The sequence below is a fragment of the Xyrauchen texanus genome, chromosome 31 (assembly GCF_025860055.1).
Source record: "Xyrauchen texanus isolate HMW12.3.18 chromosome 31, RBS_HiC_50CHRs, whole genome shotgun sequence".
NCBI classification, from domain to species: Eukaryota; Metazoa; Chordata; class Actinopteri; order Cypriniformes; family Catostomidae; genus Xyrauchen; species Xyrauchen texanus.
This window is the reverse complement of record NC_068306.1, coordinates 27,577,407-27,602,909: the sequence shown is the minus strand read 5'-3', so window position 1 is coordinate 27,602,909 and position 25,503 is coordinate 27,577,407. Positions and strand designations below refer to the sequence as shown.

Below are 25,503 nucleotides of genomic sequence, written 5' to 3'. Positions count from 1 at the left end.
GGATCAGTTTATTAAAAAATTAAATTAACCAAAAAAAGTTATTTTAAACATTTAGACTATAAACCAAATAAAAAAGGTAAAGCCTTATACAGAATCTGTGTGAGAAAAGGAACTGAAATAAGGAATACAACTGAATACAAAATTAAATCATGATTGTACAGTAATAACCCAGATAGCACACATACATATTCGAGATGTCTGTTTTTGAGTGTTTCATCTGGAAAGTATCACAATCATCAGCTTAACCTTTTAATCTTAAATGTCACAAAGACATCTGCTCAATGTCTTTTTGACATCCGAGAGGAAGCATCTTACAGACGTACTGCAGATGAGCAAACAACCTAAAAAACACATCTTCCAGATGTCAACAAACACATCAAATAGACATCTGGGTGATGGTCTTTTGCTATTATGGAACATTGTCAAGCAGCAACTAGAATGACATTTTGAATGCAACAAATACTTGTGAAATGAATGAAAACATTCCTCGAGAGGAACAGTAAATACATGCAAATGCCCATTGGTGGGACAAAAGGGTAAATGCTGTACAAATAACTGAAAAACAATAATAAAAAAAAAGACATTCTCATAATTCATCCTGAGACAGACTATAACACATACTCCTTTAGAAATACAAACTTTAAAGTATCAAATGTAGCAAGACCATCAAGATATAATAGATAACAAGATTGAGGCCTTAGTGGAACAAACTGATAAAGGTCCTAATGAAATCTTAACTTACATGTCCTGACTCGACTTAACAGTAAGATTCACAAAGCACTCAGAAAATAACTAAGGCTATTTCGTTGATGAAATTAACAGTTTGCATTCACTGAAGCATATTGAAATGTAATGTGTGTGAGATTGTCAGTATTTTATCCCAATTTAGACTCAATCAGCTCTTCTTAGGTCCATTGTCTTAGTTTGAGCCCAAATTAGATGAGTGATCTTGAAACCTAAAGTAACTTCTGATATCTAACTTAAGAAAGTGGTCTTTAAAATGCTGCCTTTGAGGATTTGCACAATGGTTTGTCTGACAATACTGTAAATGTTCATTTTAGATTTTATGTAAAAAGGATAAGAGATAAAGGATTTATTGTGTACAAAATGTCAAGAACACTGCTAAGGCAAAAAGTGTGCCGAACTGAAAGTGTTTGTGGCGAACAAATGTGAAGTTGCGTGTGAAGGAATTTGATTTGGATGAATAATAATAAAATAAAATAAAAATGTGAAAATTGTTTCCATATTAGAAATGTCCAAGACAAATAGGAAAAAAGATTTATTGTGTTTAAACACTTATAGTCTTCCATATGTATGCATAATCTCGGGTTTGTCTTTGAGGCAAAAACCAAGCTGCTAATTTGTCAACTAGGATTTCTTTGGCCCTAGATTATTTAAATCAGTCTGGCCTCAATGATTGTTATACTGCACTTTATTCTTGTCCTACAGGGGGCAGAATGTGTTTAGTGTCAAATCTGGAAATGTCAAAAGGTATCATTTTTGATGGTCACTAATTCAAATACAATTTGGATTGTAAATGAAAAGTAAAAGTCAAAAGGATTTGCCAATGCTTTTGAATTTGGTGAGATGATGATCTGATGTACTGTTGGCTAACACTACAAGAATATTTGACCTATATATCTCAGCTCTGTTAGTCCATTCAATGCAAATGAATGGTGGCCAGAACTTTAAAGCTCAAAAAAGCACATAAAGGCAGCATAAAAGTAATCCATTCATGGTTTAATGCATGTCATCTGAAGTGATATGATATGTGTGGGGGAGAAACTGATCATTATTTAAGTCCTTTTTTACTGTAAATCTCCACTTTCACATTATTATTATAATTTTTTTGTTTTGGTTTTTGGTGATTCAAAGTCTTCCAGCACATTGCATCTACTGGGCAGTAAGTAGTAGTTATAGTAAAATAGCACTTAAATACTGATCTGTTTCTCACACACACCTATCATATCACTTCTGAAGACATGAATTAAACCACCGGAGTTGTATGGATTACTTTAATACTGACGTTATGTGCTTTTTGGAGCTTCAAAGTTTTGGTCACCAATCAGATGCATTGTTTGGACCGACAGAGCTGAAATATTCTTCTAGCAGATGAAGACATACATATCTGGGATGGCATGAGGGTGAGTAAATAATGAGAATTTAAATTTTTGGGTGAATTATCACTTTAAATGATTGTGCATAATGTGTCACTTTAATGATGGGATACCTTTGTGTATAACGGATACCTTTGATCAAGAGCTAAATGTGTATCTTGCAACCATGAGACTAAAAGACTGATAACAAAGCAATTCCGCTAAAGCCATTTAAGTTAAGAACAACCTGAGGGTGAGTAAATTATGATTTTTTCATTTTTGGGTGAACAATTGTTTTTTTAAGCCATCACTGAACAAGAGGTTTGGAGGATTTCCAAACTGAAAATACTAGTTTGTATCACATATTACATGCAGTACCTCATGTGCAAGGCACATTGCAGCTGCTGTTGTTCAACTGGAATGATGGATCCTCAGTTCTGACTGAAACACTACAGACTAACATAGACAAACCCAAAACCAGTTGGGTCATTCATACTTTCACATACATTATCTTGAGCTTTTGGACCACAGAGAAATGCTTGTTGGTCCATTGCTCTTAAACATAGCACTGTGAACCGTACAGAACTTTCTGTACAGCCAATGCGTACAAAAATAAAAAAGGTCCAACAATATTCAGTTGTTCTCCCGCATGTGTTTTACAGCATTCCGATGCAGTATTTACATGTAACAACTGTTGTGCTAGTTACCATACCACTACATACTCAAGTGCCATGTTTGTAATATTAGTACATAAGACACAACAAAAATACGACATACCCAAATAAGTAAAAAACACAAAGTAGTGCAGTGGTTGCCAGTACATTTGGTCCGAAAATCTGGAGGAGAAAAAGATCACCAGACAATGCTGTACAAAACAAAATAAAATAAAAAAATACTCTGTTGATTGTAAATGACGTTGCATGTTGTGGTTCACGCATTCCCATACATCGCTCTGTCTGGATCCAAATATGTACAGAGAGAAATTAACTGCACCTGTATTGTTGGTTTATGAATGTGTATGATTGTAATCAGATGAGTATTTCCACCATCTCATTGTCAACGTCTTGAGGCAGTGGTGAAGGAAGGCTCTGTTGAGATAGAGACTGTACTGGCACTCTCCTCTCTAGCGTGCTGGTATGAAACACTGGCACATCTGAAGAGACAGGAATATATTTTGTTTCTTTTAATTAGATGCTTGTCATATCAGATGTTTTCTTCATCAATATTTAGCAGTGCAGCTGAATTTACAACCCCATGGCAAAACTTTGTTGTAATTACAATGTTAAAATGGTATTTTAATACAGCACAAATATGGGTTGGTGCCTGGTTGCAAAACAGAACCCTGTAGGAAACACTGTTTTATACCATGTACAGGGATTAATTCCTCTCTTCTGGATTAATCTGGAACTGGAGAGGCAGAATTTTTTTATTAAAAAATATACCTGCGGCCACATATTTAAAATAGTTTATTATGCTTTAGCCAGTAAAATGGAAGCTTAAAAGACATTTCGTTTTTTTTTTTATTTATAATTGTAATACATTTTTTGACAACCACTTATGTCTGTGGTGTTACTGGTATTTGAAGTGCAATTCAGGGTTGTTCTTTTTTTTTTCTCCCCAACTTGGAATGGCCAATTCCCAATACGCTCAAAGTCCTCATGGTGGCGTAGTGACTCGCCTCAATTGGGTGGCAGAGGACGAATCTCAGCTGCCTCTGCGTCTGAGACCATCAACCCGCGCATCTTATCACATGGCTTGTTGAGCGCATTAGCATGGACACATAGCGCATATTCTCTGCGGTATCCATGCACAACTAACCACACGCCCTACCGAGAGCGAAACACATTATAGCGTTTATAGGACGTTACCCCATATGACTCTACCCTCCCTAGCAACCAGGCAAATTTGGTTGCTTATGGAGACCTGACTGGAGTCACTCAGCACACTCTGGATTCAAACTTGCGAACTCCAGGGGTGGTAGTCAGCATCTTTACTTACTGAGCTTCCCAGACACCCTCAATTCAGGGTTGTTCTAAAATGAGAAGGTAAGTACAACTTTAGGGACTTATTCTGAAAAATAAATAATTTAAAGAACTAAATTTAACAGGGGCCTGGGTAGCTCAGTGAGTATTTACGCTGACTACCACTCCTGGAGACGCAAGTTCGAATCCAAGACGTGCTGAGTGACTCCAGCCAGGACTCCTAAGCAACCAAATTGGCCCGGTTGCTAGGGAGGGTAGAGTCACATGGGGTAACCTCCTCCTGGTACCGATTAGGGGTTCTCACTCTCAATGGGGCGCATGGTAAGTTGTGTGTGGATCGTGGAGAGTAGCATGAGTCTCCACATGCTGCGAGTCTCTGCGGTGTCATGCACAACCCGGATTGAGGTGAGTAACTGTGAAGACTGCCATTATGATAGTTTCAAGGTCAGGGGATATTTTAGAAAATTAATAAGAATATATTTATCAAAATTTACATTTAAATCTGCAAGTTATGATAGTAACACAGAGTCTAATAAAGTGCGACACATTAAAAGTTTCAGAAATGTAGTAAAATATATTACATTTAATAAGAAAGAACAAACTCAACATGCACTCCTCAGATTAATCATCACCTAAAATGACCTTTGCACACAGGAAGTATATCAAATAGAATTGCCGCTTTTCTTAAAGGGCAGATTTCCCATGTTGAAACACCACAGACATGAAGTTGAGGGACACAAATTTTCTTAAAATCTCAAATTATTAATATTTCTTAACAATATAATGAATATACACATGCTATATTATCGACAATTTCCTGTCCGAGGCATTCTCGATGACCATTTTTTACCCCAAAATTTGTTCCCTCCAAACAACTTCACCGCTGCTTTTGCGTCACACACACTTTTTTGAAAACGCACGAGACGGAAGCTCCTGATTTTTGCCGTCAGGACTCCATTGAAGACAGACAGGTTTATTGGAATTCATCAAGAGAAATAAAATGGTTTGATATAAAACAGATTTGAACTGTTGCCACAGTTGCTGACAGGTTAAAAATTGCTAGCTGCAATTCCAGCATTACTGATGTGATATTTGCGGTTAAATCGTGAATTTCGTGAATGATATATCTTGACATATAAAGTGTTCATTGTCATTATAACAAACTGTTTGTCTACATCATCATAAAACCCTGCAGATACAGTGCAGACATTTGAAAATGTTCAGTCTAGACTAATTTTTCTACCCGTTTAGATTGGGAAATTAAATTGAGTTACGGATGTAATAAAAATTGACATTGAGTTTTTGGGAGACAACTCTGTAAAAACTGAAAAAAATGCAAAATCTAGAAATAATACTAGACATATGATGAGGAGGAGTTGGCACTCCTAAGAAAATGTAATAATACATTTGTATTCATTTGCTTTTTCACATTAATGTGGAAAAAACTGTGTGACAGTTTTAAAAGCAGCACAGGAACAGTACATGCTGAGGGAAATCTCTTTAAATTCTGCAAACGTTGACCTCTGAGACATTCGTATATGATATTCACAGCATTATGAGGTGAATTAAATTGAAATTGTAATGGGCACAAAAAAGCAGGAAAATGTCCTTTGTTTTCCCCCACTTCGCTCAGGACATTTTCCTGCTTTTTTGTGCTAAGCTGATGCCTGAATGTAATATGGTATTTTGGAATTATGAATGCATTGTGTGTGTGAAAGATTGTTACCGGCAATGCGGTCAGGGATGTAGACGGGGCTTGGGCTGCTGATCCGGCTGGGTCCGGGTACACTCTGCAGTGCTGGTGTGCTTGGCTTGCTGACTTCCTGACCCTTGTCTGTCTGGGTGCAACTGTCCCTACTGCCCGTCTTTGAGTGTGTAGCAACTGGCATGGGGGTTGAGGGCAGGACTGGAGATGGAGACGAGGAGATGGACTCTGTCCTCAGAGAATCACCCCTGAATTCTGGACTGAGCAGAACACCTGCAACATGAAGAGAAGAGAAAATTAAGGGTAGGGGAATGTATATAATGAGTATATGCAGAAGCATTGCTTTTAAATTGCAGCAATCTCCAATAATGGTTAATAAATTATCAAACTTGATTTTATTATTGATATAAATTTTGTATGTAAATTCAAATATATTTTGTGTTAAATTAGTTATATTGTTCACATAAAAGCCTAGGACTTCCTAGGTTGCCTGTAGACTGATTTTCATGCGAAGGGAGCGGGTCGCTTTTGCCTGGAAAATCCAAAGTGACGTTTATGTGCGCTCCTGAGAGCCTTGCCTCAGTGCTTCCGCTATTCAACAGCGTCAACTGACTGCAACATTAGGTAAATGGTCTGCACTTATATAGCACTTTACACTGGGTACCAATCACCCATTCACACACACACACTCTAATGGTGGCAGAGCTGCCATGCAAGGCGCTAGCTTGCCATTGGGACTTCGGGTTCAGTGTCTTGCCCAAGGACACAGGCATGTGGAGTCATGTGGGCCGGGAATGCCAAACCTGCAATTAGCAGCCGACCCACTCTACCACCTGAGCCACAGCCACAAGTTTAAATCTTTCTGCCATAATCTCTTGAGACATTGATGCTCCATCCCCAGACTCTGAATTAGCAGTGAGTAAATACACTGATGCCTAATGACCTTATCCAAAAGCATTAATAACCACTTCCAGAGTATCTTGCCACTTTAGGGGGGGTGTATGCTACTCCCATAAATAGTACATAAAATTTTCAAAGGATCTCAACACTCCACTCTCATACAAGTCACCGAGCATACTAACCGCCCTCACAATCCACTCTGTCCAGCAGAAAGGGGACTTTCCAGGAGATCAGCAGTCACAGAAATACTCAAACCAGCCCATCTGGCACCAGCAATCATGCTACGGTCCAGTTCACAGAGATCACATTTTTTCCCCATTCTGATGGTTGATGTGTACATTAACTGAAGCTCCTGCCCTGACCTGTATCTGCATGATTTTAGGCACTGCACTGCTACCACATGATTGGCTGACTATATAATCACATGGATGATTGTTGGTGCCAGACAGGCTGGTTTGAGTATTTCTGTAACTGCTGAGTCTCTAGAATTTACTCCAAATGGTCCCAAAAACAAAATAATCATCCAGTGAGAAAATGGCCAGACTGATTAGAACTGACAAAGTCTATGGTAACTTGGATAACAGCTTTGTACAATTATGATGAGAAGAATATCATCTCAGAATGCAATTCTGACATGCGGGTTGGTGCTGTTTTGGTGGCACAAGGGGGACCTACACAATATTAGTTAGGTGGTTTTAATGTTGTGGCTGATCGTGTATATGGGGATTTTTTTCGGTAATTGAACTGCATTATTGAACAATGACATGCAGTCCAAAATTATCCTTGCAATAATAACCAGGGGTAGGCAGCGGTGTGGTGTTACAAGCTGAACATCAACAAACAGCAGTGTTTATTACTTGTGCCAGTATTACGGTCACATTCATTTTTTGACAGTGACTTCTCATCTGTTTATATCACTTATCTGTATACTTTATAAGATCAGGGTTTCATAAACATTCTCTCTCTCTTTTTCTCTCACCCTGCTAGATAATTTCTCAATGTTCTTCTATCACAGAAGGGTGACGTTCCTTCACTGAAAGGAGAGCATGCATGTGAATTGCAGTTGATACTTTCACAACAAAAACCAACAACACTGCTGATTGCATTCAGGTAAAACATATTACTTGAGCCGTAAGGGGGCGCTAGAACACCAAGAAAAATTCATGAGATAAGATGTCATTCAAGATAGAGCTAATGTTTTTTTCTGTTGCCAGATGTGGAAGAAAGTCGCTAATGCAGACAGCAAGTCACTAAAATTGTAGCTGGCCGCTTGATGGGAAAATCTAGCAACAAAGTTGCAAAATTGTCAACAGTGCTTTGATGACAAAAACAGTAGTTGGAGGAAGAGTTTTCTCCACCCTATTAAAGGGTAACTAAACCCTAAACCAACTGCCCTCTTCAGGTTGAACGGTGGCTACTGCAGTTGAATTTTCCTATTGGCTGTTGCGGTACTTCGTGACGTAAGCGGTGACAGCTGACGTAAGCACCTTCCAGCTCACCACGCCAGATTCATGTACATGTCGTCTTGCGACCGTGTGAGGAATAATAATAATATAGAGTCTGACAGCAGCTGTCAATTAATCCGTCACTACGAGTCTCAGGTGCCCCCCGCTCAGCACCGCACTCGGTTCGTTCCCTCTATCCCCGCCGGGGTCTGCCCACTTTTCCAGCATTTTCAAATATTTCTAGTGGGTGGAGTCAGACTCTGAGCAGGTATTTAGTTACCCTTTGAACATAGATAAGCCCATTTATTTAGCGCTGCATGATTATTTAATTATTTCCATTTAGATTAGTTTTTTCCCTGTTGTTTGAGACCCAATCAGAACATGATTTATAAACTAGCCATCATGGAATAATGGATAATTAGGAAAGCAATATATCCAGTTGAGAACCACCGGATCAAACTGTACTGACAGCAAATGGCAAGTTTGACCTCTTCAACATAACTTTAAACTTTCTTACCAAGACTGCCCTTCCAGCTGCGGTCCTCCCTGCGCTCCTCTGTGATTGGGCTGCTTCCGCTGAGTCCTAGAGAGTGTGAGAGCAGCCCAGAGCCTGTGGAGCTGCCAGTGCCTGTGGCGATGGACATGAGGGACTTGGAGGGCCGCATGGCCGGGGTGTCTAGTTTGCTGGCAGGTTCTTTGCGGGAGCGCTGGTGCAGTACCTTTATCATGGCGTCCTTCTCGATGATCTGCGCATGCAGATTCTTGATTCTGCTCTCCATGTCCAGACAGCGGCGGTTGGCCATCAGGATCTCCTCCTCCTCTTTCTGGATACGCGCCTCGACTGAAGTGTCATAGCTGCTGCTGGGGGAGTGGCTGATGATGGCGGAGGACGACGTGTCTCTGGATAAGGCCAGATGTTAGATGTTAAACACACATGCATGCGCACACCAAAACCAGTGATAAAACAGGGATAATAATGTTTTCAGGAAGCGTTTTGGTTTTCAATTTTCCAGTTTAGTTTTCATTATGTTTCAATGATGCATAAATAGTTTTTATTTAATTTCCATAAGGCCAACTTTTCTTTTCATTTTCCCAGGATATACCGATAAGTCAAATGTCTGGCTTGCAAGACTAACTTAAAGCTGAATTGTGTATTTCTTGATTTCTACAGCACTAGAAATTTACAAATAAAAATTATTTGACTTGATTTGACTTTTGTTACAATGTTTTTTTCTACTTTGGTAATACAATCTCAATGTTTTCTCTTTGCGCTGTCAAATGCCAGTGCTAAATCATTTCACTAATCAGAAATTTCGATAATTAATTCTGATTCAAAGTAATGGCCAACATCATCCAATCAATGCCAACCATGTTAAAAAAATAAAATGATACCTTGTAAATTCTGAAGCTATGTACTGATTATCATTGTTCCATGTCTGCCAAACATGTTGAGTGTTCCATACAGCATCTGCAGCCTGAAACTGAACTTTTGGTCGAATTTTAGAAGTAAATGCACTAGGCTGCGTAAGTAAGATGATGATGATCTATATGATGATCTCTTGATTCCTTCCTCCCTTTTTAGCGAATGACTTACCCTCCAGTGTGCTGTCTGTCTTCACTGGTCTCAGAACATTTGAAATACACCTTATTTTCATCCTAACTCTGTATACAGTCTCTGAAAGCAACATTTTCCATCTTTTGAATGCACCCATTGATACTTAATGTGATAATGCATCTTGAACATTTCTACGTGAAAAATAGCCCTATGGTACTCGTCTGTGGTCGTTGTTTAACAGCGCATCTTTTGCAATAAATCCGAGAAATGTTCTAAACAGCATATCAGATGAAACTAGAGACTCTAGTCTTTTGTCTCAAGCATGTTTCAATGTAAAAACTTAATGAGGTTTCTAACCAGATGTAGTTTTGTTGGAATAAGAGAAAGTATTTTAACAAAGAAAAAGTTACACACTTTAGCTTTAGATCAGACTAGCATTAATTAAATACAAAAATTTTTTTTCTTGGTCACAGTTTTCCATTCCCATTGCAGTGCACCTTTCCAGTTCAGGTTAAATCTTTCTGTCTGTAAAACTCTATTTTAACAAAAATATGTTTGACTGGAAGTTTTGAGCTAATATCCTTGAGAAAGCATGTGTAACCTACTACATTCCTACAATTTTAGTGAAGTTCACTTTTCTACCTCTGTGTGGCCACAGAAGCAGCAGCGTCCAGTGCAAACTGTCTCATGACGCTCTCCTCAAGGTATTTCTGCTCCCATTTGGTCATGTCGGCCTCCAGGGCCAAAATCCTCTCCTCCTTTTCTCTCAGGTGCTCCATCAGAGCTGCCGTGCTGAACTCGGGGCCAACTGTGTTCTGAGAACCACCCTGTCTCTAAAAGAGAAACAGGAGGTATAAATCTTTGAAAAAAAAAAATTCATAAACTCTGGAGGTATGAGGTATTTGAAAACAGCATAAAAAAGCAGCAATATGTCAGCATATGTCAATATGCATCTTAATTATTTTGTTGTACTGAAATGCTTTTGAGTTAAAACTAAACTTTTTTATCATTTATCACTGTAAGCCCTGATGTAAAATTTCACAAATTCTACTCTTCGAAGAATAAAACAAACAAACTTTAAACATCTACATTATTTCTACTCAACCTGAGGCTAATGAGCCTCATAAAACGGGCCTTTGAAAATTTGTTTTGTGGCTCCCTTTTACCCCCAAATTCTTTTCTTTTGAGCCTTGGCTGCTGAAATAACATCATTTAGCATCACTGTAACTAGTTAGCTAGCTAGCTTTGTCTCAGTGCAGCTTCCACTCAGATGAGCAAATGAACATTCAAAGAGGAGTGCAAGCTTGATCAGTATCGAATAGTGTAGGACGTATATCTCTGCTCTGTGGCGCTGAAATCTCAGAATTTAAGAGAGATCAAATTTCTTAAATTAAATTTGTCAAGTTGGTTTCTAAACTAGCTAAGGCTGAGTACCACTAATCTGAAGTATGCAGATCTCATCTGAAGGTTTTTTCAGGTACCTGGGTTGCAGGAAAAGCACACAGGAAGAATGTCCACTATCTTGACACCTAATGAAGAATACAGCTGTCTGCTATGCCTCTCTCTCTCCCTCTCCAACATGCACGCACACAGCTGTAATCTTTCCTCCAGATTAGGGACTAGTAAAACACTGGGTTGGACACACAGGAAGAGGGGCTATGAAGGGAAATGGACAATCTCCAGAAGGACAAAGAGCGAGAGAGAGCTCCTACTGATTGCAGCTGAGACTTATCAATTTATGGACGATACTTAAACAGACTGTGTAGAAAGGAAACATGGTAAACTTCACATTCCTCTGGAGTTTAATATATTATGTATACGCTGTATTAATATTTGAGTGTATTCAGCTCTAATATGGTTGGCAGGCTTCATGTAATTTCAGGGAGTCAGGGTGCACAAGTTTTATCAGTCTGCAGGGAAACAATGTAATATTTAAAAGGTACCAGGTTGATACAATGATTGCTTTTAAGGAAGAACTAGTCACTGAATTTGCCAATGTTTACAAAGTTTATGGCCTCAAATTTTTGAAGGATTTAGTTTGAGACAGCAAATCAAGATATCTTTGAGCACAAATGAATATTCTACTTTGCTCTCCGGGTTGAATCCATTTTCAGATTTACCCATTACTAAACATCATGTAAAAAATTTAGAGGGACACTGATAATCAGTTTGAATAATTTCACTTTAGCCTAAAACAATTGAAAAACTAAGACTAAAAACTAAAAACCAAGAAATTGGAGACTTTAGAAAACGCTCTCTAGTAGAGGTCAATTTATTGAATGTTAAAAAAAAACATTGTAGTCAATTCTTACTGTGAAGGGCACAGACAGAGACTGCAAGAGTCAAAAATTAGTAAAATCCCAGATGTGTGTTTGTTGCGCAACCAAAAAAACAACAATAACTCAATGTATTCATGGTCCCACCCGACCCTCGTACGGGTTAAGGTCCATATTTTAAATGGTCAGCCGTGTCTGGGTCAGGTCCCATTCTTGTACTTCGTGTCCTGGGACTTTACCAATTGACGATTGCTCTTTTATTTAGAAGGCGGACTTATTCTGCCATATCAGTGTTTGACAGATGACGTAAACCGAAGTGCATTATTGGCGTCTGCGTGATTTTTGAGATATTGTGTTTGGAGTTCATTCGCTTTGTTCTATGTTCATTCGCTAAAATCTATGGTCAGACACGTCTCAGAGGGCACAGATGACAGCAAATTAGTAATGCTAACATTAGCGGCCGTGGCACTGAACAAGCAATCGTTATTATAGTTCAAAAGTTATCGTATTATGCGAGAAAAAAAATTGCAATTGAAACTATGCAAGAAAAAACTGCCATGTTTGTCATTTTTGAAGCTGAAATAATGACTGGATTATACACGCTCTTTCAATCAGCAAGAGAGGAACAACATGGATGTTATTATACCAACATTCTTGACAAGGAGGATAGATTGTATGCATCATGGTCAGGTACAGGAGCGAAGGCTAATAACATTAAATTAGGTAAAACACAAAGTTTTATTTTCACAACTTGTAAATTAACTTGTTAATAGCAATTAGCTGTGGGATCTGTGCCGATCATGTTCAATCAGGTCTGTGTCCCGGCCGGGTCCAGATTTCAAATAATAGACGGGTCCGAGTCCGTTCAAGGTAGTACATTTCCAAGTCTCTTCGGGTTCGGACACACATTTTTGGACCCGTGAAGACCGTATTACAATATATTTGAACATGGTCATATGGGCAAATAAATAATGGATGAGCAGTAATTCATCAACAGTAGATCATTATTCATCAAAAGTGGATCATCGGTGATCACTTGTCAATTGTATTTTTTTTTTTTACATTTTGCATTTAAAATCATAAATTAGGCTAGTGATGGTGAAAGAGTCTTGGCTCAGTTATAATGCTCTGTATGTAAAAGGTCACTAAATTAAGCTTTTTGTAGCCTATATACAGTATTCATGAGATGAAAAGTTTTTGCCACAGAGGAAAAAAAAACAACTATTGAAAAATGGCAGATATTTGCCAGTAACCAATAGCTCCAAAAAGCAACAATCAGCAACGACTAATTGGTAAAACGAATATGATGGTTGACCTCTACTTCGTAGCACTGGATACTTTGGAATATGATGATTTTAGCAAACAGGATCTGTAATAGAGTTGACATGGCCTTAGATTCCAAAATACTCAAAATTGTACGTTATATCAATAGAGTAAAGAGCAAGTGTAAGTTGTCAATGTCAATAATACAGGTGAAGTGAATATTTGTTTACTATGCTCAAAATTAGATTCTTAAAACTGTTTGTTCAACTTGAGAAATAAGAGATGAACAATTTTGTCGTTATTGGGTCTAAAAGCAGAAATATGTTGGTCAGACAATTCCTATAATAATTCCTTCCTGTCTAATTGGGTGTTACGTGTGCACCAGAATTTATGCTGATAGTCGAGTCTGGCTATTTGTGACTTATATTCATAAATAGAGCTAGCCAAGTGTGTGTGTGCGCGTGTATCTCGTACCTGTTGCATGCGCAGTGATTCCAGTTCTCTCTCGAGCCGAGTGCGTAGCCGGTGCTCAAGTTGTTCTCTCTTCTCACAGGCGGCCTGAAGCTGTGCTAGAGCCTGCTGCATTCGCTCTACCTTCTCCACATACACCTGCTTTTTCTTCAGCTATAAAAACAAAAAAATCAGGTCAGGCCATGCTGCAACCAAAAGCCCACCCACCATCCACCTTACAATGCCCCCTTGTGTCCTCCAACCCCTCTCTCCTCTACGTGACTAAAGTCCACCAGTGGCCATAATTGAAGCCAAAATGAATGGTCCAATTTAGCTCAGGGCGGGACAACATAACACAGAAGACCCAGTGCAGAGAGCACAGAATATTTGGCTCCTGTTTGGAAGGGGTGGGTGGAGAGGGCAAGAATTCAGCCATCTTAAGTCCTTTCATGGCAAACAACTCAAGAGGCTTTGTTAGAGGAACAAGCGGGCGTTTGTGACAAGTCAGAACAAAAGTGGAATGGCCCGGTGCATTTTGGGACGTAAGGGTGCGCGCCCCGTTCAGCACGGGCCAAAGGGACAACTGGAAGCGAGCCAAGGGAGCTCAACCATAGACTCCAACTGTTACAGATACTCAAGTGTGGAGTTCAAAACAGTAAAAAATACTTTGGTTTGGGGGGTTCACCCTTTTCTCCCCATTGAAGCTTTTTTTTGTGGCCTCAATAGACCTTGTGTTGTTTCAGAGATGGTTGTGGCCAACGGTTCACTCAAGCTTAAAGATCTTAACTGCAGCAATGAGGAGATGACAGGAAAAACTTCAAAGAACTTGTGAAGTTTGAGCTGAAACATTGTGGTGGATGTACCATAGGGATGGGTTTGATGATAAATTGTGTAACTATATGAAATGTCAATTCAAATCACTATGAAATAAAAAATGACCCCATTTGATTTCTTAACACAGGGGAATGGTCTATTGTGCACAAATCATTGGTGCATGTTATTCCCATTTTGTCTTTGTGATCTTTCATTGAAATGGAATTACTTTCCTTTTCGACTGACATAACCAATTCCTCTTATTTTTCAACCTCCATTCTGCTAAGTAATGCCCACTTTTTTACAATCCACTCAATTCCAGATGGATAAAATCAAGTCGCTCTATATTTTTCATTTTGGAATTTGAATAGTACCTGGAATATATCAATTGCTCTCTAAAAATCACTATAGAAAACTGGTACTAAACAGGCAAACTGCCTCAGCACTACATCTGGATTGTACCATGATTCAGCAACTCCTGAGCCAAAATTGATTAAGAGAAAATAAAAAAATTCCAGAATAATAGATCATTCCAAAATCTTCCAAAGATATTTCCTTCTTTGAGGTCTTGACAGAGCAGCGAGATGAACAATGTGACCACAAGGGGGCTCACATCTAAATCGCATGTCTTAAACACAGAAACACAGTTGTGGAGACTGTAGAAAGTGTGGAGTAAATCATGTCAAGAACACAAAGCAAGAGTGTGCAACTAAGTTATCTAGATAGAGTTTGCACCAGGATTAGTTGTACTACAAGTCGGTGAATTGGGTTTGTATCGACTAGTCGTACATTACAAGACTTCAGCTGCATTTCAGTTATTCTATACATGGGGACGACAAGGACAAAAATGTCCACAAACTACATCCTAGTATAGCTGCATGTCATTAGCTTTAAATAATGAACTGTAACAGGCAAATATTTGAAATAGTTTGCATTCACAAACAATGTTATAATCAAAACATGCAGCATGCACTGAGATGATACTTCCTTAATTTAGAGTGTTCACATGAAAGCCAAATTATTCGCAAGCAGAAGACATTTTTTGAACAGAAGGATGAACATCTACACAAATGCACTAAAGTGCACTACTAATTCCTAAAATGCTACAGGGGTACCAAAGCTTACCTCCTCCTCCAGTTTGACCACTTTGGCTTGGGCGTTGTTCAAGGCCTGATCACGAATCTCAATGTGCCTGCGCTGGTCCTCATTGGTGGAGCGAAGCAAATTCATCTCGATCTCCAGCTTTTCCTTCTCTCTCTGTGTCTCTTTATCTAAAAAAATTGTAAAATAAGGTAATTCTTCAAAATGAGTCTCTCTTCCTATATTTCTTACCTGATGTCCATGCCTAGAAATCCACAGTACAGTATTTCAAAATAAATTGTAAGTGCAGCACATTGGCTTCAAGAGAGTTCTAGATTCCGATGTCCACTCACTCTGAGCCAGAAGCTGCGAGATGGTGTTCCGATTGTCCTCTGTGCCCTCACACTCCTTCGCGGCTAACTGCTTGTTGGCTGATTCCATTCGCTCTAATACAAATACAATAAAAAGAAAATGCCATAATACTTTCCACCAATTTTATGGTTAAAAAATCTGACATTGCTTTGAAAAGTTTGTCAATGTGCATTAGATCAAGTCAGTGTTAGAAACTTGGATTCAAAAACCCAAGTTTTTCTCTACATTAACATTTTTCATGTTAATGTAGAGGAATTCATTCATGCAAAACTTTATTTGGCATCACATTAACAAATGTGGTTATAATTTATTTGAGGAGAAGACCACAATCAAGTCTTTTCCAAATACTAATCCCAAAATATGAACGTAATGCTACTCCGACTTTGAATAAATATTCAATATTTACTTATAATAAATGCAACAAAATCTATAATTATTTTAACAAATGATTTGTGCGATATTCTCCATCCCTCCAAAATAAAATATAATGTAGCTTGTATTCGAGGCCTCTGTACACACATAAAATTCAACTTGGACTGGTTGCTCAGCAAACTGGAAAACAAAAGTCTAACAAACATTTTACATGAGCCCAAATCCCAAAGAGCAGTCTTGACATAATTCACAATGTGCTATAAAGTAAAAAAATGGCCCAGATAAAAGGGCCATTATATAGCGGGGGATGCTGTTTTCGTGCAATGGCCAACCATTCATTAAGAAAGAAGGCCAAATGTTAAAAAATATTTCCCTGTCAACCAGTGAGATGAGCATTCCAGAATCAAATGACTATCCCCCTTCCCACTTCTTAAAGCCTCTTAATACAATCTAGATTAAAATCTAGATTTAAAATACAGATGAGAAGTAGGGATGCACCAATATAATTTTTTAATATAAACAACAAAAAAATAAATAAAAAAAATGTAGGCTGATACAGATACCAATATTTTGCCTTATCTCACCTTATTTTGTCATCAGATCACTGATCTGAGCTTCACCACAATGAAAGAAAAATAGAAGATAAACATATTTAAAAATATACAAAAATAACTAAATATGATAGCATGATGACATAAGAAAAAAAAGGTTATTTTGTACTTCTAAAACATTTTTGCACTTCAAAGCAACATAACTAAACAACAATTTGTTTTTTCACTTTTACACATTACAAATTCATACTATCCATATGCTGGGCAATTCCACAGAAATATCAACCACATCATGGACAAAAAATAAATAAATTAAAAAAATAAAAAGATTTAACCAAAGAAACAAACCCCCCTTTTAAATGTGTTTTATATTGGTATAATGGATGTGATTTAATAAGTGTATCATGTAGGATTAATTATATTATACTGATGTCTCAGAAGTCAAAGTCTGCTGCTTTCAAAGTGTTTTGGATGGTTTCCCTCATCATGTAGTATGACGGTAACATGAGAATGAGAAAGAAAAAACACATTGCATGTTCTTAGGAGTGCCAACCCTTCTATACATATTGTGACTTATTATTTCTGGATTTCACAGAGTTTTTACAAAGAGTTTTACTAATTATAAATAATCCATCAGTTTTTCAAATCGGCATTTTCATGTTTATAATCGATATGCCAATGTTTTTAATTTGGTCAATAACTGGCTGATAAATATCGGCAGCCGATACGTCAGAGCATCCCTAATGAGAAGATAAATAGAAGATTTTAAAATTTTCTGAAGAAAATGTAAGTGGTATTGATTGTTGCCAGGGCGAAGGTGTCCCAACTATGACCAATAACAATAGTGACTCTTGTTTTAGCAAACAACACTAATTATTGATTATGAACTGTGTAACAGCTCCCCCACCCCCAAGCCATCAGACTCCTCAATACTCAGAGACTGCTATGTGCATGAACACTATCTCATAGTATGTTATGTTTACGTTTTTAGAAACTGTCATCTTTTTGCACTACTGTGTACTGGTCGGCGCTGCACTGTCTCTCACTGTGCCTATTGTCCTGTTCATTGTTAGAAATTTCTTGTACTGTCCCGTACTTTTTGCACGTTTGCACATGCACTTTAAATAAGTATAAAGGTATTTTATTTAGTTGTGTAGTCTCATGTGGTCCTGTGTTTGTCCTATGTTGTTTTATGTAGCACCAAGGTCCTGGAGGAACGTTGTCTCATTTCGCTGTGTACTGTACTAACTGTATATGGTTGAAACGACAATAAAAACCACTTGACTTGGAATATACAAAGGCAAAATATAAGTTTGAACAATAGCAGAAATGGTATATCAGGAGAAACATGTACTGAAATAAAGAAGGGTGAGTGAGAGGGAAGAAAAATGTTGCTATAAAATTCTGGGAGCTCCCTGTGGACTTAAAGTCTGGGCACACTGCCATAAAAAGGGCTCCTCTGTTTTCTGCTGGACTAAAGAACACAGTGAGGCATGGTCATTGAGGTGGCCACGCTCAAGCTGAGTGAGCCTGCTGTCAGCAGCAGAGAAATGAGCCAGCAGCAGAGAAATGAGCCAGAGAGACTTTTGCTCTGGACTCCAAGAGATACTGCACTGGGCTACTAAATATCAAACAAAAGAAAGCAAACTAAATTAAAATACAAATGCCTTGAGCTTTGGGGAAGAATAAGAAGCCTTGTTGACTGGGAAAGACAGAACGTTGGAGCCATGTTGGACCACCTCGACATAATGGTGAAGTGTAATTAATTTTTTCTTTGTTGAAATACTTCCTTGTATCCCAGCTTAATATACAGTGAATCCACCAAAAAGTGTAACACTTTGGTTCTGTGGCACTTTTGCTGATTGAGCGTCCTGACCAGCCCTACATTCATGGATCTCAACCAATAATTGAGGGGCAGGACTACCTGTCTGTCTAAACAATGACACACATCACCTTTAGTCTTTAGGTAACTTTGGTAGAATTGTGTCGAAACCATAAACAAATGACCAAAATAAAGAACAAGTGCATTTCACTTCACAAATAAATGAACAACGGTTCTAATTTCAGCTGTCCTTAAATGTAAAAAATAACATGGTCTGGTATTAATGAGACCCAGGCATGTGAGCAAAGCATAAACTAAAACTTAAGTGCAAAACATTGTGCAAAATGAATTAAAACATTTAAAAATATAAAAACAATTGGGGCCTGGGTAGCTCAGCATGAATTGACGCTGACTACCCCCCTGGAGTCACAAGTTCGAATCCAGCTGAGTGACTCAAGCCAGGTCTCCTAATCAACCAAATTGCCCAGGGAGGGTAGAGACACATGGTGTAACCTCCTCGTGGTCACTATAATGTGTGGTTCTCGCTCTCGGTGGGGCACGTGGTGAGTTGTGAGTGGATGCCGCGGAGACGTAGCGCATGTGGAGGCCTACGCTATTCTACGCAGTAACGCGCTCAACAAGCCACATGATAAGATGTGCGGATTGGCGGTCTCAGATGCAGAGGCAACTGAGATTCATCCTCCGCCACCCGGATTGAGGTGAGTTACTATGCCACCATGAGGACTTAAAGAGCATTGGGAATTGGGCATAAAAGGGGAGAAAATTAAAAATAAATATTAAAAAATTGCACAAATATGTTTTGGAGTATTACTTATAATAAGATCTGATACAGTGGCCAGATAAAATTAATTATCAATCCCTTTTTAATAGTTTTTTCATAATACACCTAATAAGAGTGTTAATAACAGGGTATTTTAAAGATTACAAAAACGCACGCTTGCTGCGTTCTTACCTCTCAGGTCTCTGTTGAAGTCATGCAGCCTGCGCACCTCCAATTCCAACTTATTCCTCATGGTCTTCTCCAGAGCTTCCCTCTTTGAGGATGATTTGGCCAGGTTCTCATAGGCTTCAGACACCATCTGAATCTCAGTCTCCAGCTGCAGGGCAAATAGAAAGCATTAACAATCTTGTGGTCTTACAGAAAGATGAGCAGATGAATGTTCTGAATTCAAAGGGATAAAACCCCTGCATAGACAAAGTGTCTTGTACACAGTTTACAAGCTTTGATTGGAATCGCCTTAGATTTTTACTGCTTTGGAAATAAACAAATCATCCCTTTCAAAGAATACCTCCAAACCTCTTCTAGTTCTTTGAATAGGCAAATTTTTTTGTATTTGGGAACAGGTTCACAGTTATGAGACATCTACCTTCTACTTAAGTCAGGTAGCTGGTCCCGAAATATGCTGGTATTCTTAACTGGTTTCCATATGCTCTGAAACATTAGAATGTTAACCTTTAAAGAGGATCTTACCTTCTGCAGTTTGGACACCTTCTCCCCACACACTTCAAGCTCTTGCTTGAGAAACCGGTTCTCCTCCGACAGCATGTCCACCATCTGCTGGGCCCGGGGCAGCATGGCATAGGGATCCCCTGGCATGGAGTGCGGATGTGGGTAATGTTGCCCTGGATTCTGTTGCTGCTGTTGAGGGCCCTGCTGGTGGTATTGGTGCTGGTGTATGTGAATGCCCCTGGGAGCTGAGCCGTAAGGATCATGAGGAAATCCATGGCTCCGCTGATGAGGAGGGTGTCCTGGACCTGGGCTATATGGATCACCTTGGTGGGAAACATGGCCCTGTGGGTTTCTTGCACCCATGGGGAAGGGTAATTCTCCTTGATGGCCCATGGGTGGAAGAGCATGGGAAGCAGCCAAGATGCTGCTGAGAGTGGAGGACTGGGCACGAGACAGGGAGCCCCCTGACGTAACAGAGGATGAGGGGCTGTGGTGATGGACTGACCTTTGAGAGTGACTTGAGCTCTCTTTACTGGACCTAATATGGACAAAGCAATGAATCATATTCAAATCTTAACGGATTAAAAATGAATAACCAAAATCCAAATTCAATCAAAATATAAAAAATTGGTTTGACCAATATTTTCTACCAATACTCAAACTTTTCAGTGTAAACTTAATAACATTTTAAAGTTACTTTCATTTTTTTTATTTATTTTGATAGATTAAAATGTACAAACATATAAAAATTCATTTAAAATATAAGAGAAAGACAGAAAATTGGTTTGGCCAATATTATCTACTGATATTTTCAACCAATTATCGGTTCCTTAATATAAAGCTTACGGATATGGCAAAAACTCATTCCTTTGTTAGTCTTGATTGTGACATTGTTTACCAATAATAATATTGTTATAATTAATATTATTCAAATATTCATAGTGCATATTATACATATTTCACTGTTGTAATGATTACCATTGTGTCAAAAAGTAAAAATAAAACAATTAAAAACAGTCCTGTTTATCATTATTGAACTCCTAAACATAAAAATAACTGGTCTCCTTTCATAAAAACAATATTGGCCAATCTGTGCAAAATAATAAATTGAACTCTCAATAACACTCAAATAAATAAATAAATTATACTGATCCAAACATACATTAGCAATGGCTTCAATTAACAGATCATGGTTAGGGAACAATAACTTATCCAATGCCCTATGTAATGCATTCCAACTGTTCAAAAAAAGGTCAACATTCCTGGATCTCTGCAACATAATGGAGAAACTGTCACGTTGTGACATGTTGTAGATGATTATTAGAATTCTATATGCATTCTTTTGCCATATGACACACACTGGCTCTGAGGCAAATGAATTCAGGGAAACAGGCAAAACTGGCTTTTCCCATAACGCCTGACAACTTGTCCAAGCACTGTAGGGAAGGGCTGTTTAAGACTCATCATTTGGAATTTTTCAACAACTGAAGACTCAGGAAATGTGATCTGTAACTATATAGAGTTGTGTTTCAAGGTGTATTCTTCCAGTTCCCAAACAACTCCTAAAAGTATGCATACGCTTAGGCCTGTAAGGAACACTCACCGGAAAGAGCCATACTCAGGTGGTGGCTGGTAGCGGACATGAGGAACGTCGGTTCTGCCTGGCTGGCTGGTAGAGCGGTGGTCTGAATAGAAGTGTCCTGGCTCTTGGTGCTGAGTCTGATGGTGCTGGTGTTGTTTGGGTGGAGAGGCCATACCTTTAAAAGGATAGTCTGGTGGAGGCCCCCTGTGTGGGGGACCTGTTGGTTTATAGTAGTCTCCTGGCAGTCCAGGTGGAGGCAGCTGGGGGGAGAGTGGCGAACTGGTAACAGGTGCATGGGCCTTGACCCCACTGGTGGCCAAAGACAGCTGCATTAGTCTTTCGCTAAGAGAACGCACATGCCCCTGTTTAAGATCCTTGAGTCCATCATCTTGGTGTACTTTCCCTCCACTCACTCTCTGCACTGTGGGCCGGCCCTCTGGGGGTCGCACTTTAGGGTTGCCGATGCCGGTCATGTAAAACGCAGCACCTACTGTCTGGGGAAGTTGTGGCTGAGGCTGCTGTGGCTGGTGGCCACGGAAATACTGCGACTGCACCTTGGCCTCCTCGTAGGTGGGTAGATCCTCAGGATTTGGCCCCTGTCCACTCACACAGCTTCCACCGCCCGATCCCATGCCCCCACTGCCACTGCCACCGCCACCCCCTCCTGCATTGCGTGTGCTCAACTTCTCCATGCCGCTGTCTGTCTGCAGCTCTTGGCCCTGAGGCTCCTGCCTTGCGATGTGGGAGACCATCGAGTGCTCGTCCCCTGGGCTGCCGGGGCCTTGATATCCACTCACTGGACCTTGTTGTTGATGTTGCTGCTGCTGCTGTTGATGTTGCAAGGCAAGATAATTGCGGCCTTCACCATAACGCATTTGCTCCTGTAGGAGTCTCTGCAAAACGGTGTGGCCACTTCCGCTGCTAGCCGAAGTGTCCTCGGAGGCTGCCACCCTCATTTCCAGCTCTCGTGTCCGGCCCACCTCATGGAAGGAGGAGCTTCGGGCACGGTCCACACTCCCTGCGCAAAACATCAATGAGCAATGAGTGATAAACTTAGCCACTAAATTATATTATATGCTGCACCATAATGGCACATCAAGAAAGTAGATGCCAAGTGTAAAAGCTGAAAATTAATGAAAATGGATTGAGACTGACGAGTCCTCTGTATGTGCTTAGAGGATTGCCTGAAATCTCACACCACAACTGTCCCAAACTCTTAACACGTTGATAGCTGGGCAACATAATAAGTAATTGAACTGTTTTGTTAGAGAGGTAGTTCACCCAAAAAGGAAAATTCTGTCTTTGTATATTCACCCTTGTGTTGCTCCCCATTTGACTTTCTGTCTTCCGTGGAACACATATGACTTTTACTCATTCATGGAACACAATGACATTAGATGTCAGGCAGAACATCCGCATCGGTCACCTTCACTTTCACTGCACACAATGCATGTGAATTGTGACTGAGGCTAACATTCTGCCTGACATCTTCTGTGTTACACCTAAACAAAATTAAGTACAGTTTGAGAAGGTGAGCAAATGATGACAGAATTTTCAGTTTTGTGTGAGCTATCCCTTAAATGCCAAAATAAGCTAGGCCTAATCATTAACGATACTGTGTCCCACTTACTCAATCCAAAATTAATACCAATTTCTCCCATGGGTATGAATAGTTGTATTGCACTTTAAAAGTTAAAATCCCAGAGTCAAGGTGTAGAAGTCCATCCCTGATGCAAATCATGATATCAATACCCTTTATATGCCATCATTGTACAACAGTTCCATTTCTTTAACATGCATTGCCGTTGATTCATCTGATTATCCAAAGCTTTAAACATGTCCCATCTCCCTTTTGTAGACTTGAGCTGTAGACACTTACAAATCACACAGAGCAATGTAAGATAACAGTGAGCTGTTAAAGAATACAAAACCATTAGGTGGAAACCATTCCATAATGTTTGTGCCAATGTCGGGCAAATATCTGGTACCTCTACAACTACATTTTACTTAATTATGCATTCATTTAAAGTCTGCTTCTTTAAATCAGTGATTCCCCAACCAGGGACATGCATACTCAAGGGGGTACTTAAGCAGGGACATAATCTGGGGGACAACTGGGAACATTGTCCCAGGTTATGAGGGGGCCCACTAAGATCATTTGTGGGCCTGGGGAAAAAGGGGCCCACCTATATAATTTTGTCCCAGGCCCCATGAATTTTAGATGTGGCCCTGCCAGGGGGTTAGTGATATGTCTGTGGGGGTACCTAAGACAAAAAAGGTTGGGAAACACTGCTCTAAACTGTGTTTAAATTGGAATGGTTGCCACTACTGGCCTTGAACAGAGTTTGTAGTTTAGTGGTTATTTCACCATGTAAAAAGTAATGAAGGGGAACTTATTACGTCTATTGTTTTCTGATATTCTCCGCATTCTCAAGGAGGATGAGGCTTTTTTCCGAAACATCTGTGGTGAATAAATACATACACGTACAGCGAGTTAGGAACCATCGGTGTACAGCTGCTTTGCAATTCAGAGAGCCAGGGAGAGAGAAGAGATACATAGAATGAAAGAAGAAAAATGCATCTCACAATTAACCCCCCATCCTTTAACTTCCTCTTCCGGTCATTTTCCAACAAACGCCACACTTTCTCTCACTGACTCCTTAGAACCAAAGGCAGAGATGGCAACAAACAAAATGTGAAATGATATGGTCAAAAAACAATGGTTAAGATGGATGAAATGATTACTGGCTACTGTTGATGGATATATGGCAATTTATGTAATGGAAAGCAGACATGCTTGGATATTTGTCAGCAACTTAATGTTATGTTACTTTATCAGAATGTTTACTATGACATTCATCCAATGTGGTTGGAGCAACTTAAAATCCAAAAGTAGGCATTTCAAACACCTTTTAAAGATAAATTAAGTTACTTATATCAAAGCTTTAAGTGCACAATATGTTTGTACATAATTTTTGTGACTTTCATTAAATGTGTTTAGAGTAACTTTAAAATGGGATGGACAAATCCTTGGTGTTAAAAGCATTTCAAACACCTTTTTAGGTGTTTTAGGATGTTAATTTCAACCACAAAATGTCAATCACTGCATTTTAAAAGTTATAGAACTGAACTAACGGTTACCTTGTAACAGTTCTTTTTGTTCCATCTCAGCTATGTTAATCTTTAGTCTTTACATACTTACTCTACTGTATTGGACCAGATCACCTACCTTTGTGGCTGATGTAGCTGCTGTCGTACGTCACTATTGGCTGCTCATGGTGCTGACATTCGCAGGAGTCACTGCTCTGAAGAAGCTCCTCAAGTCGCTCCAAAACACCCAGACGGTCTGTGAGGTCCCGTACGCCAAGCCACTCTGAAACAGGAAGGCAGCCTTGCGAGTTAGAACAATGGGGTGGGGTCCAAAGACAACCAGAGGGGCTTTTTTTTAGTTGAGGAGAGAAGTATATTTCATGTGGAAAACTGGGGATGTGAAGTTCATTCGTTTCCGGATTGTGACGGAGCCAAAATAGAAATACCCTTGCTTTTTTACCCCCTTACAGTTATATGTGACCACTGCAGTGTAGTACACAAATACCAGCCTAAACTACAGGACTAAGACCAGTGAAAACTTCAGACACACAAGCACATACTATGGTTTAGTGAAGCTGATTTCAGATTAGAAGGTACAGAAAGAATGGGAGAGGTTAAATTTAACACAGGATGTGCATAGTTTTGATGGATTACTCAAGTGGATTTAAGGTGGTGTAC

General features: G+C 39.3%; 1 protein-coding gene across 3 annotated transcripts in view; it reads right to left on the bottom strand.

Moving 5' to 3' along the window:
- Positions 1-25,503, bottom strand: part of amot (angiomotin) — a 46,698-nt gene continuing 21,195 nt past the window's right edge. For 2 of the 3 annotated variants that reach the window (XM_052100793.1, XM_052100794.1), the window contains exons 2-13: positions 24,965-25,108; positions 24,136-24,196; positions 21,757-22,753; positions 20,175-20,691; positions 19,656-19,800; positions 15,919-16,011; positions 15,611-15,756; positions 13,697-13,846; positions 10,326-10,516; positions 8,646-9,028; positions 5,805-6,056; positions 1-3,249 (exon numbers count right to left, since the gene is read on the bottom strand). In XM_052100793.1, the coding sequence (XP_051956753.1) occupies positions 3,125-3,249; positions 5,805-6,056; positions 8,646-9,028; positions 10,326-10,516; positions 13,697-13,846; positions 15,611-15,756; positions 15,919-16,011; positions 19,656-19,800; positions 20,175-20,691; positions 21,757-22,753; positions 24,136-24,196 (3,060 nt within the window). In that variant the 5' untranslated portion in view covers positions 24,965-25,108 and the 3' untranslated portion in view covers positions 1-3,124. The remainder of the gene's footprint in view (positions 3,250-5,804; positions 6,057-8,645; positions 9,029-10,325; positions 10,517-13,696; positions 13,847-15,610; positions 15,757-15,918; positions 16,012-19,655; positions 19,801-20,174; positions 20,692-21,756; positions 22,754-24,135; positions 24,197-24,964; positions 25,109-25,503) is intronic. The other variant, XM_052100795.1, reaches the window with a different exon arrangement.